This window comes from Achroia grisella, unplaced genomic scaffold (assembly GCF_030625045.1).
Source record: "Achroia grisella isolate CSIRO2021 unplaced genomic scaffold, CSIRO_AGI_Agris_v1 utg504, whole genome shotgun sequence".
Classification (NCBI taxonomy): domain Eukaryota; kingdom Metazoa; phylum Arthropoda; class Insecta; order Lepidoptera; family Pyralidae; genus Achroia; species Achroia grisella.
Genome location: NW_026712899.1, coordinates 556,733 through 573,896, shown reverse-complemented (window position 1 = coordinate 573,896; position 17,164 = coordinate 556,733). Strand labels below are relative to the sequence as shown.

The 17,164-nt window shown below is 33.7% G+C and overlaps 1 protein-coding gene across 1 annotated transcript in view; it reads right to left on the bottom strand.

Moving 5' to 3' along the window:
* LOC131846200 (kinesin-like protein CG14535) overlaps positions 1-17,164 on the bottom strand; it is a 520,617-nt gene that overhangs the window by 337,608 nt on the left and 165,845 nt on the right. Inside the window, exon 4 of the mRNA XM_059195447.1 lies at positions 11,100-11,461. Coding sequence (XP_059051430.1) covers positions 11,100-11,461 — 362 coding nt within the window. The remainder of the gene's footprint in view (positions 1-11,099; positions 11,462-17,164) is intronic.

Below are 17,164 nucleotides of genomic sequence, written 5' to 3'. Positions count from 1 at the left end.
CAAAATTCTAAATTCATTCCTTTGACGACCTCGGTGGTCTAGCGGTCTAGCACACTGCTTTAAATCCGATGGTCGCGGGTTCGATTCCTCGCACGGCACAAACATTTGTATTCGTGAGTATGATTGTTTGTATCGGTCTGGGTTTCTATGTATAATTTGTATGTATTTAAAAAATATCTATATATTTTTATCAGCAGTCTAGTGCCCATAACATACATGTATGTATTTACGAAAAAAAATGATCTATGTATTTGTATCAGATATCTAGTAACCATAACACAAGCTTTAACTAGCTTAACTTGGGTCTAGATGGCGCTGTGTGAATTGTCCTGAGATTATTATTATTATTCTTCTCTCTATCGTCTCACACTCTCAGCTTATTTATTATTCCTAAAAAATAATTTATGAAGTAAATTAGAGTTGAAAGTTTGCGCATTCTCGTTTAACAGTTTATTTTCTGTAATGAACAAAGTAAGAACGTATTAAAATATCCGTTAAAAAATGTACACGAGCCTTGTCTATGTCGAATGATAAAAAACATTTTAGTATTTCTATGTACTGGTCAATTAAATGAAATCAAAAATCATTTATTCATGTAGGACATTTTAGCTGCTTATGAACGTCAAGTTTTTTTTATATTAATATATTTCCCTACTTTATATAATGTGGTGTGAACTAATCCTAAGATTAAACCTATTAAGCTGTTTCTAAACAACTACCTACTAGTTGTATTGTAGCAATAGTAGTCTAACAGTTTAGTAGGTCGACCTCCACGCGTACTCCCTATTAAGCATCGTGGTTAATACAGGTATAAATCGTTACGACGAGCTGACTGACCTGACTTAACTTCAAACTCATCCCGGTACTCCGCCGGACTCTGCTGTTAGCGCAGGTGAGTGAACAATTCTATATTAATCCAACAAAAAAAATGGCTGACTTTGCAAGCTTCCCGTAATATTTAATGTATTTAGTTTTAATCGATTCCTAAATAAAATAGGGTTTTCAAAATATTTCGCGAAGTCATGGGTACACCAGAAATATATATTTATAGAATATTCATACTTTTTCTATTGGATAGTCAAGAAAAGAAAAAAATTAAACGTTCCAAATTCAAATCTCCCTCCAATTCTTTGTCAGCCATGGTTATTTGTAAGTTCTGTACAATGTAATTAGATTCCAAATATGAAAGTTATTAATTTTCTTCAACATTATTATTTATAATTGTGAAAGGGTCTATTATAAGAATCGAGCGTTACAATAAGGCACCGCCATTGCAAATCATATAGGTACACTAGTCAGAATGTATATATATATTTATATATAATTTTTCTATTGGTTACTCGAGAATAGAAAAGATTGAAATGTTCCAAATTCAAATCGGGGAGATTTGTAATTTTTTGTTTGCTATCTGTAGTTCTGTACAATGTCATTAGATTCTAAATATGAGTTATTCAACTTTTTCAACATTGTTATTTATAATTATGAAAGGTTCTATTATAAGAATCGAGTGCTGATACTCAAGAAAATAAATTGAAGTTCCATATTCAAATCTCCCGCCAATTTTTTGTTAGTAATCTGTAGTTCTGTACAATGTCATTAGATTCTAAATATGAAAGTTATTCATCTTTTTAAATATTGTTATTTATAATTATGAAAGGTTCTATTATAAGAATCGAGTGCTGATACTCAAGAAAATAAATTGACGTTCCAAATTCAAATTTCCCGCCAAATTTTTGTTAGTAATCTGTAGTTCTGTACAATGTCATTAGATTTTAAATATGAAAGTTATTCATCTTTTTCAACATTGTTATTTATAATTATGAAAGGTTCTATTATAAGAATCGAGTGCTGATACTCAAGAAAATAAATTGACGTTCCAAATTCAAATCTCCCGCCAAATCTTTGTCAGCAATCTGTAGTTCTGTACAATGTCATTAGGTTCAAAATATGAAAGTTATTCATCTTTTTCAACATTGTTATTTATAATTGTTAAAGGTTCTATTATAAGAATCGAGCGTTACAATAAGGCAGCGCCATTGCAAATCATATAGGTACACTAGTCAGAATGTATATAGATTTATATATAATTTTCTTTTCTATTGGTTACTCGAGAATAGGAAAGATTGAAATGTTCCAAATTCAAATCAGGGAGATTTGAAATTTTTGTTAGCTATCTGTAGTTCTGTTCAATGTCATTAGATTCTAAATATGAAAGTTATTCATCTTTTTCAACATTGTTATTTATAATTATGAAAGGTTCTATTATAAGAATCGAGTGCTGATACTCAAGAAAATAAATTGACGTTCCAAATTCAAATCTCCCGCCAAATTTTTGTTAGCAATCTGTAGTTCTGTACAATGTCATTAGATTCTAAATATGAAAGTTATTCATCTTTTTCAACATTGTTATTTATAATTATGAAAGGTTCGATTATAAAAACTTGTCTATTGGATACTCGAGAATAGGAAAAATTGAAACGTTCCAAATTCAAATCTCCCGCCAAATCTTTGTCAGCAATCTGTAGTTCTGTACAATGTCATTAGGTTCAAAATATGAAAGTTATTCATCTTTTTCAACATTGTTATTTATAATTGTTAAAGGTTCTATTATAAGAATCGAGCGTTACAATAAGGCACCGCCATTGCAAATCGGCCCACTCCTCATTAAACTTGGCAGCTGCTTTCAGGGTCCATCGCGTATTGTTCGCACAAATCTTTGAACGACAATGCCTCAGTACATTCTATATATATATATTTCTATATATGTATATTACAACCCTTAGAAAATTTACCGTATTTTAAGGTATTAGTATATATATTTTTATTCTCCTCGTAAAATATAATAAGATGAGTCTACCTCTTCGAGTCTAATAAGATGTAAAACCGTTTGTATTATTAAACTAAGGAGATCAAAATGCGAAAGTATATATATATATATATATATATATATATATCTGTTTATTATCTATTCTATACAGTACATGGCATACTAGCCATTACCTATGACTTTGTCTGTCTTTTTTTTTAATAACATATAGCCTATATTGTTTCTCATATTGCAATGTCTCTTCACGTAAAACTTAATCAAGATACGTTAAACCGATAAGTTCTGAAGGTGTAACTGACAGACAGACATACAGATATATTTTCACATTTATATCATTAGTATGCTTGGATTCGAAATTGGAATTATTATATATGTTTTACATCTACCATATCTTCAATATATCTCGCGGTAGATTTAATTTACTGCTTTTAATATATTATATTAAAAGCAGTAAATTAAATCTGGCCAGTTGTGAGGTTTCAGAATTATTGGGACACATAAAAAAATAAAATGTTTATATATATACATATATGTATACATAGGTGTCTAACAATGTCTAGCAACCGCTATACTACAATAGTCACGGGTTCGATTCCTCGTACTGTACAAACATTTTTATTCTTGAGTATGATGAAAAAATTTAAAAATGAAAAAAACATGATTTGAACAAGTATTGGTCTAGGTTTTTTTTTATATTTTTTATGTCATCATCATCATCTTTTCAGCCCGGAAGACCACTGCTGAACAAAGACCTACAGACCTCCACGTATTATGGATATTTTTCCAAATATCAGTTGTCGAGTACCCGTAACACAAGCTCTACTTAGCCTGGGACTAGAGGCGTTGTTTGAATTATCCAGGATTATTATTACATACCTGTGGATGGTTATAAGGGCAGAGGAAGGCCAAAAAAGAGATGGATGGACTGTGTGAAAGATGATATGGTAAGAAAGGAAGTAAATAACGCGATGACTGCGAACAGGGATGAATGGAAACGAAAAACATATTACGCCGACCACAAATAAATGGGATAAGGATGAAGCAGATGATTATTATTACATACCTATATAGGTTGTTATATAACTTTTCTTTTCTATACCTTACTCCATTCGTAGCGCACAATCACTACCCATTTTTAAGAGCTCGGTTAAATCCCATTACCTCTCCACTTACATCTCCCTGTATTCCTTCTTGCTATGTGTCTTGTTTCTTTGCATATAACATTGTTGTTTTGTACTTGTATTTCTGTGTATTTATATATGTATGTATATATTTTATATATAGTATATATAATGTGTGTTATTTTCTAATATTTATTGGTATTATTATCCTATGCCTATTATTACGTTTATATATATATTCTTCCATTCTATTCATGCGCCACCTACCACTTTTGTTGTATTTTCTCTACCTAAAGGTTGTCTGGAAGAGATTGCTTCTAGCGATAACACCGCCTTTTGTACTTCCATATCTCTTTTCTGTATAATTCTTATGTATTAATTCTATTGGTGCAATAAAGAGTTTATAAATAAATAAATAAATTTTCTGGATAAGCTATTATTATATGTGAACAGTACAGACCTCGCAAAAACACTGCCGCCTACAGGGCGCCACCTACACGTATTTTTTTAAAATTAAATTAAAATTTCTATTATTATTTAATTACTACAGTTCATACAAAAACAATATAATTTAAATCGCATGTCCAGACATTCGTGACCAACCAAGAGTTGGGTATCAGTTTTTTCTTGTTTTCAAAGTTACAGTAACCGTTTGTTTAACACCTCGAGTCGGTTTACGGTTAAAGTACGGATTATATCTTGATTGATATAACACCACAATAAACTGCATAGTTTTCAGTTAATTAAACTGTTTGAATAAATAAATAATTATGTATTTTTTAAGAGAATATTGAAATAATACCTAAATTTAAAGATACTATATAGAATTAATTTTATTTGGTTAGCATTTTTCGTTTCGGAAATTTAGAAAACCTATAGTTTTCTAAATCTAGTCCCAATTTAAACAGACCTTATGTTATGGGTACTAGACAACTGATATAAATACATAGTAACTTCATTTATACATATAAAATTGGAGTATCTGTTTCTAATATAGAAATAACCGTGTTTTACGTTATGTTGTTGTGTACCATATAGTACACAACCATATACCATATAGTTGTGTAGTACGCATATGACTATAAATACGATACATATATCAAAATATAATTTTTTTATAATTTTCGTCCGTCTGTTTGTTCCGGCTAATGTCTGACTTTTTTTGACAGGTAGCTGATGTAATAAGGAGTGACTTAGCCTACTGTTATTTTAGAAAAATAAAGTTAAATTCCAGCACAGCTAAAGTACAGCTAGTACATAATATATATAGAAAACACCCAGATCAATACTCATATAATCATACTCAAGAATACAAATGTTAGCACTGTGCGAGGATCGAACCTGCGACTATCAGATTGTAAGGCTAAACTGCTTGACCATCACGATAAATATAGACTACTGTTATCCTAATACATTTCAAAATCCAGATTAAAAACATAGTAATATAGTAATAATAATCTCAGGACAATACACACAGCGCCATCTAGACCCAAGTTAAGCTAGCTAAAGCTTGTGTTATGGTTACTGATAACTGATACATATACATAGATATTTTTTTTGTAAATACGTACATATTATACAAATAAAACACCTAGATCGATACAAACAACCATACTCATGAATACAAATGTTTGTGCCGTGCGAGGAATCGAACCCGCGACCATCGGCCGTAAAGCGGTGTGCTAGACCGCTAGACTACCGAGGTCGTCAGATTAAAAATAAAAAAAAACTAGAATTGAATGGAACAACTGACATTTTCTATGCAATACTTTTTATATTTTTTATCTGTGTCCCAAACAATTCTGAAACCACAGAACTGGGCCATCTGGAAAAACGTAGTGAATACACATCGAGTGATTGACAGAATGCCAACAGCACAGAGCAAAATATACAAATTGTTTTAATAGTTATTTCTACGGTATATATATTGACTAGCTATTTGCCCCGGCTTCGCCCGAGTGTCATCATCATCATCTCAGCCCAGAAGACGTCCACTGCTGAACAAAGGCCTCCCCCAAAGATCTCCACGACGATCGGTCCTGCGCTGCTCGCATCCAACGCCTTCCAGCGATCTTGACCAGATCGTCGGTCCACCTTGCTGGAGGCCTTCCCACGCTGCGTCTTCCGGTCCGCGGTCGCCACTCGAGGACTTTACTGCCCCAACGGCCATCTGTCCTACGAGCTATGTGCCCTGCCCATTGCCACTTCAGTGTCGCAATTCTTCGGGCTATGTCGGTCACTCTGGTTCTTCTGCGGATCTCCTCATTTCTGATTCGATCACGCAGAGAAACTCCGAGCATAGCCCTCTTCATCGCTCTCTGAGTGACTTCGAGCTTATCGCCCGGGTGTACATGTATTATATATAGAAACCTTACTCTACAATCACTCTATCTAAAAAAAAAACCGCTTCAAAATCCGTTGCGTTGTTTTAAAGATTTAAGCATCCATAGGGACGGACAGACAGTGACAGCGACTTTGTTTTATACTATGTAATGATACTAGCTGACCCCGCAAATGTTGTTTTGTCATATAATTGCTATTAAAAATAGGGTCATAAGCTTTATTTCCAAGGGTCGTGGAGTCGATTCCTCGCAAGGTGTAAACATTTGTATTCATGAGTATGATTGTTTGTATTGTTCTGAGTGTTTGCAATGTATATTATGTATGTATTTACAAACAAAATATCTAGTACCCATAACACAAGCTCTGCTTACCGTGGAACTAGATGGCGCTGTGTAATTGTCTAGGAAAGAGAAAGTATGACTTTCTAGAAAGTCATATTTTCTCTTTCCTGGAGTCTTAACTTCTCTTCTTAACCGCTTTCTGTTTTTACCCAACAGTTAGTTTGTAGACCAAATAACTGTTGGGTAAAAACAGAAAACGGTTGAAGGGCAGTCATCGGAAAAGACACGTTGTAGGTACCAATTTCAAATTCAAAAATCATTTATTCATGTATGACACTTTAGCCGCTTATGAACGTAATTTTTTTTATATTATATTTTTTTCCCTACCGTTCAGTTCAGTAGATCCAATTTAGAAAACTGGCAAGTAAAATAATTGAATTACTTTTTTTTTAAAGTCAGTTTATTTACAGTGTATATTGATATAGGTGTCTATGTGTAATATTAAATGAAAATCCCGTGCATGAACAACTATTGCCATGCACGTTCGTCATTCAAGTGATCGTTTAGTGAGTAATAGGCTTTGCTATCAACACGACTCTATGAAAATAAATGGATACATTCCAGCAAATTGAATTCGGCCAAAATATTCAGCGATCACTAATCGCCATGTTTTATGCAAATGCAATTAACGTTGAATATCGCAAATAATATAAACTGGACGGCTGTTCGTGTAGGTCAGCCACTACGAATCAAATGTCATATTAATATTGCTTCGTGTTTATTATGAATTTTGTATATATTTAATTATGGTCGGTCTCAGTGGACTAGCGGTTTGGCACACCCCTTTACTTCTGATGGTCGCGGGTTCGATTCCTCGCACGATACAAACATTTGTATTCATGAGTATGATTGTTTGTGTCGATCTGGGTGCTTTTTATGTATTTATTTTAATTGTCTTGTACCCATAAAAAATTCAAAAAAAAAATCAAAATATCTTTATTCATGTAGGTCTATTACAGACTCTTATGATATGTCAAATCTACCGTCAGTTCGGAATGATATCGAGACATAACAGAAGTTCTCCTTAGCTTGGGACTAGATGGCGCTGTGTGAATTGTCAAAGGAAGCATATTTTTGTTCATTATATTATTTCAGCATTAGTGCTTGTTAGTGATTTGTATTTGTTTATTTGAATAAATAATTTTCTATCACATTATATTCTACTTATTAGCCGGAACAAACAGACAGACAGATGGACAGACAAAAATCTAAAAAGTGTTATTTAGGTGCATGTACCGTATTTATATTCATATATATAAATAAATAAATAAATAAATAAATGCGTGTAGAAAAAAAATAGTTATTTCAATATTACAAACAGACACTCCAATTTTTTTTATATGTATAGTTGTATTTTATTGGTTGACAATAAATTTCTTTCATTCTGATATTGATATGAAAAATATTGATATAAATCACAAATCTTTAATCTCAAAATAAGTAGACGAAGACAGAGGCGACAACTAGTCCGAATATATAATGCAACTGTATATATTAAACGGTAGGCTTGTCTGTTTGTACATTTATATGTACATGTATAGTACAACAGTAACCATACAGAAGGGCACTCTCATTACTATGATATGTTCAATAGCTACTCCATCTACGGTCATCTTATAAACTTGATGTACCCAAGGGAAGAGGATTATTGGTAATCAGAACCAGTTGCTAAAAGAAATAAAATGTACATATAATTAAACTTAATTTACCGTGTAGATAATTAAAAATAAACATAAAATAATCATTTTTTACATCCATATATGTACTGAAATCGCTCCACTCAGCTTTCATGTATGTCCTATGTGAACATACAGCTGGTTTACAGTGGCACCAAAAATATATATATAAAAGGGGGAGAGAGAGGGCACTATTTAATAATAATAATAATAATAATCTCAGGACAATTCACACAGCGCCATCTAGACCCAAGTTAAGCTAGCTAAAGCTTGTGTTATGAGTACTAGACAACTGATACAAATACATAGATTTTTTTTCGTAAATACATACATATTATACATAGAAAATACACAGACCGATACAAACAATCATAATCATGAATACAAATGTTTGTGCCGTGCGAGGAATCGAACCCGCGATCATCGGGCGTAAAGCGGTGTGCTAGACCGCTAGATCACCGAGGTCGTCTTTCATTACCAGATAAAGATGGTTTCCAGGGTAAGGTTGATATCCTGGTAACCATTCTTGGTGTTTTCGCCACTATCTAACTGCTAACCTGATCTGACCTGACTTCATGCTCATCCTGTCATTCTCCACTGGTGGGACACCAGTGAAGAATGACCCCACCAATATATACTTTTTAAAGTAAGCGGGTGCACCATTCCATTATCATCTATAAAAAAATTGTCGTCTTAATTCGTTAATCTAAATATGCCTCGGTAGTCTAGCAATTATAGTACACCGCCTTACTTCCGATAGTCACAGGTTCGATTCCTCACACGTTATAATCATTTGTATTCATTAGTATAAGTGTTTGCATTGAGTGGTTCTTTTTGTGTATGTATTTTTTTTAATGATAATGTAATTGTTGTCGTTATACGCTGGCGGGGCACCAGTGCAGATAGGGTGAACAAGAGGTCAGGCCAGATAGTTCATCGTGGGGAATTTACCTCTATCGTCCAGTGAAGCTGTAAAGGCCAGCTGCGGCCAACAGCATTAGAGTAGTCCGAAAAAAAAACCTTTATTTGAAACCGACCAATAAACCTTATGTAGTGTTTTGGTTACCCTTAGGGCCTTGTGGTTTTAACACTAAATTATTATATTGGTATCTATTAAAAAAAAGTTAAAGATCGCACCAAAACAGTCGCCTAACATTCTGATTGGTATGATATTGTATGATTTAGAATACATAATCCTCTTTATCCTAATATGGATGACATACAAACAAAATTACGAACAGGTCCTACCATACATACTAATATAAATACAAACGTATATCTGTCAGTTTGTTAATCTTTACCGTTTAAACTGCTATATAGATGTTACAGAAAATAGAAATTATGTAGGATTTTATGATAAGGATGTACATAGGCTTTTGTTTTATATTAAAAATGTACGTTTCTATAAAAAAAAATACTATGAAATCATAGGAAATGACTAGTATTTCTTTTTATATAAACTAAAATGAGATTGGATATTTTTTTTTTAAGTTAGTGCATTTATTACTATTGTATATGACTACTTCCAATCGGGCCGCTGGTAGGTACGACAATTCCTTATTTTTTAATATTTATATTTTATATTGGTTGCTTTGGTTTTATTATTGCTATTGCTCTCATATAATTTATTGCGACATATATTTTATAATATACTATTACATTTACATATTGCGCCTTTAATTATCACCATCGTTGGCTGCACCGAACCCAGCGCTCTATACACGGTCCTACATAATTATTATCTATGCATTAAAAAACATGTTTGTTAATTTATAGCCTATTTGTTATTCTGATGTATAAGCTATATTACTGTAAAGTTTCATTAAAATCCGTTGAGTAGTTTTTGCGTGAAAGAGTAACAAACATCCATCCATACTCACAAACTTTCGCGTTTATAATATTATGTAAATAAGACTAGCTGTGCCCGCGAGTTCTTTCGCGTGGAATAAAGGTCACTCTTGGATAGAATAAAATGTTTAATAATGTAACCCAAAAAGGTCAAAGAAAAAAGTTTACCAAATGTTTAATCGGTTCAGGAGATACATTACGGTAAGAGTTGGAATTTAACTGTATTTTTCCAAAATAAAAGTTACTCTAAGTTACTCTTTATTACATCAGATACCTGCCAAAAAAAGTCCCGTCAAAATCGGTCCAGCCATTTCAGAGATAAGCCGGAACAAACAAACAGATAGACAGACATACAAAAATTGTAATAAATGTTATTTTGATGTATATACCGTATTTATATTCATATGCATGTAGTAACAAACGGTTATTTCAATATTACAAACAGATACTCCAATTATATATATCTCTAAAATGAGAGAGATTTCAGTAGTCCCTACTATTGACTTGTCGACTCAGTCAATCAGTCACGTGGACAAATAGTTTAATATATAGATAATAACTTGGTAAATAAATAAATATTTAATTTCATTAATTTTACAATTATAATTGTATTTGTACGTAGTAAGCATGATTAGTAATTTTTTTTATTATTTATTTGTGTATTTATTTTAAAACACAAAGTTTGATACCGTGGACCCCGCACTATAACCTGTATAACGGGAGTCCACAGTTCTATTATTATGATTGGGATTTATTAAGAAATGTGTTGATTATTTTGCCCCTAAAATAATCTATATTTCTTTCATATAATACTATAAGAAATCCTGGTCAATATTACAAGGATAAAACACGAAGAAGTTATTTACACTAAAAAGAAAAATAACAGTAAATACACATAGTTACGTACTTTCATCGGTCTTGTTTACAAATATAGCGCACTCACCTCAAAACTGCCGGGTTAATCCTCTGCTCTCGTTTCCTCCTTCTACACTCACTCTCCACTCTCTTATCACTATCACGTATCGTATGATACCTCGGCTGATAACTTTCTAACTGCGAGTATAAACGCGCGCGTGGCTCAGGAAATGCCCCTCGGATCGACATATCGACACGTTCGTGCTCCGCCGAGGTTGGGGCGATACTGCCGTAACTTTGGACCCTTTCGACGTACCCGGGTCGCTTCTCGTCAACGAAGGCAACCCGGGGTGGTTTCGGTTGCATCAGACTTATCTTCTTTTTCTTAGCTGTTGATGTGACGTAGAAGAAGTAGCCGTTGCGATCCATTTTGGGAGCAGTCGCTTTTACCTGTAACGAATTAGCATTAATTACTGACCTACAATTTTTTTATATATGTTAATGGAATGGTGCACCCGCCAGCGCTTACGGTTTACACTGGCACCAGTGGAGGATGACAAGATGAGCAGGAGGTCAGGTCAGTTAGTTCATCGTGGGAAATTCACCGAAAACTTATCATGATGACGAATTTAACTTTATTTTTCTAAAATAAAAGTAGCCTGAGTTACTCCTTATTACATCAGCTACCTGCCAAAATTGTCCCGTGAAAATCGGTCCAGTCAGAACAGACAGACAGACAGACAGACAAAAATTGTAAAAAAGTTATTTTGGTATATGTACCGTATTTATATTCATATGCATGTAGTAAAAAACGATTATTTCAATATTACAAACAGACACTCTAATTTTATTTATATATTAAGATGTATAGATGATTTGTTATTACAATAAGAATCATGTCAGTCCAAATTAACAATGATGTTAAAGAAACAAAGCTCCTTAAAAATATAACGGGCTGTTATCTCCTTTTTTTAATTCGTTAAAAATTACAATGCTTTTAATTTAGTTAGATAACTCACATTCTTCTCTGATATAATAATAGAAACAATAATAGAATAACTTTTATTCTATTATTGTTTCTATTTTTGCTTTTAATCACACATGAATTTATGGGATTTTGTTACTACATAGATATATTGTAATGACTCGAATTTGTCCCAAAAATAACTCGAACTAAATAGGTGTTAAGTTTACGAGTGCTCTGTTTGGGAAATGGTTATAAAAGTTACGGCATTCCTCGTTGTTGTTACAAAGTCTGCAAACCAAACTGGGCGGCGCGGCGTACATTGTCAGTTATTTGATAACACTAGCTTTTGCAACGGTTTTGTTCACACAGTTTATTATATTATGTATATTTAAATACTTCCATTTTTTAACGTAGCGTTAAATATACATAGAAATATTATATTTTGATATACCATATACTACACGTTGACAGCCCTGTATATGGGTACCAGCATATTGCATGGACTCTAGCTCTACTATATACTACACGTTGACAGCCCTGTATTAGTACCAACATATTGCATGGACTCTAGCTCTACCATATACTACACGTTGACAGCCCTGTATTAGTACCAGCATATTGCATGGACTCTAGTTCTACCATATACTACACGTTGACAGCCCTGTGTTAGTACCAGCATGTTGCATGGACTCTAGCTCTACCTTATACTACACGTTGACAGCCCTGTATTAGTACCAGCATATTGTATGGACTGTAGCTCTGCCATATACTACACGTTGACAGCCCTGTATTAGTACCAACATATTGCATGGACTCTAGCTCTACCATATACTACAAGTTGACAGCCCTGTATATCGGTACCAGCATATTGTATGGACTGTAGCTCTGCCATATACTACACGTTGACAGCCCTGTATTAGTACCAGCATATTGCATGGACTCTAGCTATATCATATACTACAAGTTGACAGCCCTGTATCAGTACCAGCATATTGCATGGACTCTAGCTATATCATATACTACAAGTTGACAGCCCTGTATCAGTACCAGCATGTTGCATGGTCTCTAGCTCTACCATAGCTCAGTATGCGTGCCTTGCGCCGTTCCACCGGTGTTACCATTTTATCGGTCATTTTTACATTTTATTATAATTAACAGCCACCACAAGGCCACGCTTATTTGTTGTCGCGCCATATTTCATTTGTAGTAAAACACGAGTTATAAATTGTATGTTATTTTTATGGCAACACTGTTAAGATGGTGATCAGCTGTTATGGCATACAATAGTTTTAATAATTATGTATATTTATACATAACAATCCAATTTATTCTATATTTACTGCCTCGAACTCGGTAGTTTTGTGGTTTGGCACATCGCTTTAATTTTGACGGTCGCGCGTTCTATTCCTTGCACGGCACAAACATTAGTATTCATGAGTACGATTGTTTGTAACGGTCTGGGTGTTTCTATTTATAATATGTATGTATTTATAAAAAAAAAATATGTATTTGTGTCAGTTGTCATTATTACTATTAAGATTTATTATATACATATATATATAACTGAAAGGTGACTGACATAGTGATCTATCAACGCACAGCCCAAACCACTGGACGGATCGGGCTGAAATTTGGCATGCAAGTAGATGTTATGACGTAGGCATTCCCTAAGAAAGGATTTTGATCATTCCACCCCTAAGGGGATAAATTAAGCTAGTTTTATATATATACAATTGTAAGGAAACAGGCTGCTATAATGCAAAGTAAGGGTTGAAAGAAATTGAAAGTGGGGATGACAGTTTCTATGAAAATCGTCATTTTTGCTAACTGGTGTAAAAAAAGTGTAAAAAAAAATACAATTTAGCTGGTAAAATATTACATATTATATATTTAATGTTCATTTGATTGATTATCGACTTTTACTACCTGGTGTATAAAAGTGTAAAAAAAAAAATACAATTTATCTGGTGTTACATATTATATATTTATTGTTCATTTGATTGATTATCGACTTTTAAGAGCATTGTGCTAGTCGGTCGGTTCATGCCGTAATGAACCTTATTCCTGATTTACCTTCAAATGTTTCCGTCTGTTGGTTGAATCTATATAACTGTGATATACAGTTGCAAAGAATGGGTGACATCAAATAATAATAATAATCTCAGGACAATTAAGACCCAAGTTAAGCTAGTTAAAGCTTGTGTTATGGGTACTAGATAACTGATACATATACATAGATATTTTTTTTTTGTAAATACATACATATTATACTTAGAAAACACCCAGACTGATACAAACAATCATACTCATGAATACAAATGTTTGTGCCGTGCGAGGAATCGAACCTCTTATTAATTGCGACCATCGGTTATATATTCGTAAATTGAATTAGTGCTAATTGGTGGTTTGTATTTACACACTAGACCGTTAGACCACCGAGGTCGTCAATCTAATTTATTTAAAAACTTAAGTTATGTTATTTAGTTATAAATTATCATAATGCTAATGTATAGGACACGATAGTTTGTTTGAATGCAGTAATATCAGAAACCTCTCTGTTGAAAAGAAATAAAATTTTTACCATGCTTGAGAAAGTTTATATATTACTAGCTGAATCGTGCAACTCGGTCTGCGTTTCATTTCCCCACCTTTTGCAATATTTTTCATTGCAGCTCCGCTCCTATTGGTCGTATCGTAATGTTATATACCTTAAAACCTTCCTTGACAAATGGACTATCCAACACAAAAAGAATTTTTCAATTCGAACCAGTAGTTCCTGAGATTAGCGCGTTCAAACAAACAAACAAACTCTTGAGCTTTATAATATTAGTAGATACATATATATATTTAACAGCCTAGACGATCTAGCAGTTTAGAACAGTTTTACTCCCAATGGTCGCAGGTTCGATTCCTCCACTCCACGTTGCGAACATTTGTATTCATAAGATGATGGTTTGTATTCACCTAAGTCTTTTCTATGTACTATATATTATACAGGTAATTTGTTTCTTTTCTATGTACTATATATAATACACGTAACAGAGTTGCGTGTCTGTATGTCACATCTGTCAGCGCACATTGCGATTTTATCGCGCCTCCGGCCCGTGGCGTCTTTCTGAATGTTAACTGGCCGCTCAATGCTGGCAAAGGTTCTATCTGCGACATCTCTGTAAGAGGAGCCCCACTTTGATACAAGCCTCGGCCCCCGGCTATTTTTCTGTGCGATTTAGATTACCGTCTGACCGTTTTTAGTGTTTAACAAAGGACCTGCTACTGTTGCAGTTTTAACCGTTTTAATGGCGAATTCGGAATAGTCAGCATATGCTGGTGGTCACTCTATTCTCCCAAATTTGAATTTAAAAATGAATCTGTATTATTGTAAACATGTATAACATTAATTTGAAAAGAATACGAGCTGAGTTTCTTGTCAGTTGTTCTCATCTCGAAATCATTCCGAACTGACGGTAGATTTGACGTATCATAAGAGTCTGTAATAGACCTACATGAATAAAGATATTATGAATTTGAATTTGAGTAATGTCTGACACAAAGGTTTTATATTTCGCAGTTTTTGTTCATTCAATTTTAAACTGCTTTAATATATACATCTAGTCCCAAGTTAAGCAGAGCTTGTGTTATGGGTACTAGACTACTGATATAAATACATAGATATTTTTTTGGAAATACATACATATATCTGGTACGTCGCCAGCGTATACCGTTAGCGTAGGCGGGTTCAACATTCCACTAATATATATAAGTATACATAGAAAATACCCAGACAAATATTTCATCATACAAATGAATACAAAAGTTTGTACCATGCCTAGAATTGAACCCGCGGCCATCGGAAGTATAACGGTGTGCTAAACCGCTAAACCACCGAGGACGACGATCTTAATCTTAAGTTGTGAGTATGGATGTTTGTTACTCTATCACGCAAAAACTACTACACTGATTTTTATGAAACTTTACAGTAATATAGCTTATGCATCAGAATAACACATAGGTTTTATTTTATATTGAAATTTAACGTGGATGAAACCGCGGGCGCATCTAGTAAATATATGTACATATATGTTTATCTGCATTACATCCGGAGGACGGCCCGTGTCAATATTTGTACCTGATGCAGACAAACCGAACAAAGAATACTTGTATGCAGATATTTATAATGCAGGTAGATCCGAATGTTTTAATTGTACAGTTCCGAGGTATGATAATATTCTATTTGTTCAGGTAAACTCATCTATATATCTGTACATATAAATACAATTAGAGTGTCTGTTTGTAATATTGAAATAACCGTTCCTTACTACATGAATATAACGGTACATACACCAATATAACATTTTTTACAATTTTTGTCTGTCTGTCTGTTTGTTCCGGCTAATCTCTGAAATGGCTGGACCGATTTTGACGTAACTTTTTAGCAGGTAACTTAGGTTAATTTTATTTTAGAATTCCACGCGGACGAAGTCTCGGGTACAGCTAGTGCTCTATATAAAACAGTTTTAATTACCTCTATCGCGATTGTAATTAGGTATATTTTCATTCTCATCCGTTACTCGCTCCGTGAGCTGTGAATCGTCTTTAATATTACCCTCGTAAAGGGGTATGAACACGCGATAAATATATTAACAATACAACAGTATGAAAATGCATTCACTCGCTCTGCTACCAGCCCCTAATTAATGGACCCCTTACAATGTCAGCTATCTGTTAATCTCTTTTTTATACTACGATGGTGGTAAGCATACGGCCCGGCGGATGGTAAACGGTTGCTGTAGCATATAGACTCCTGAAACACCACGAGTGTCGTATTTCAGCTAGCCGTTAATCACTTTTTGTAATACTATGGCGGTAGACATACGGCCCATCTGATGGTAAATGGTTACTATAGCATATAGACGTATAAAACAAAAAGGATGTCACTTGCGCTGACTCTAAAGAAACTCTTCTTGAAAAACCCCATGCTGTAGTCTAGAATAGAAAATCATTTATTCAAATAAACTTACATTGAAGCAGTTTTGAATAGTCATTACATTTTTTTAATCTACCGCTCATTCGGAAAGCTGTCTCATCACAAGAAGAATGAGAAAGAAACTTGCGTGTTGCTGTTTTAAATAATTTTTTGTTACTTTACATTTTAAAGTTTAAGTGTGTGAATACAAACCACCAATTAG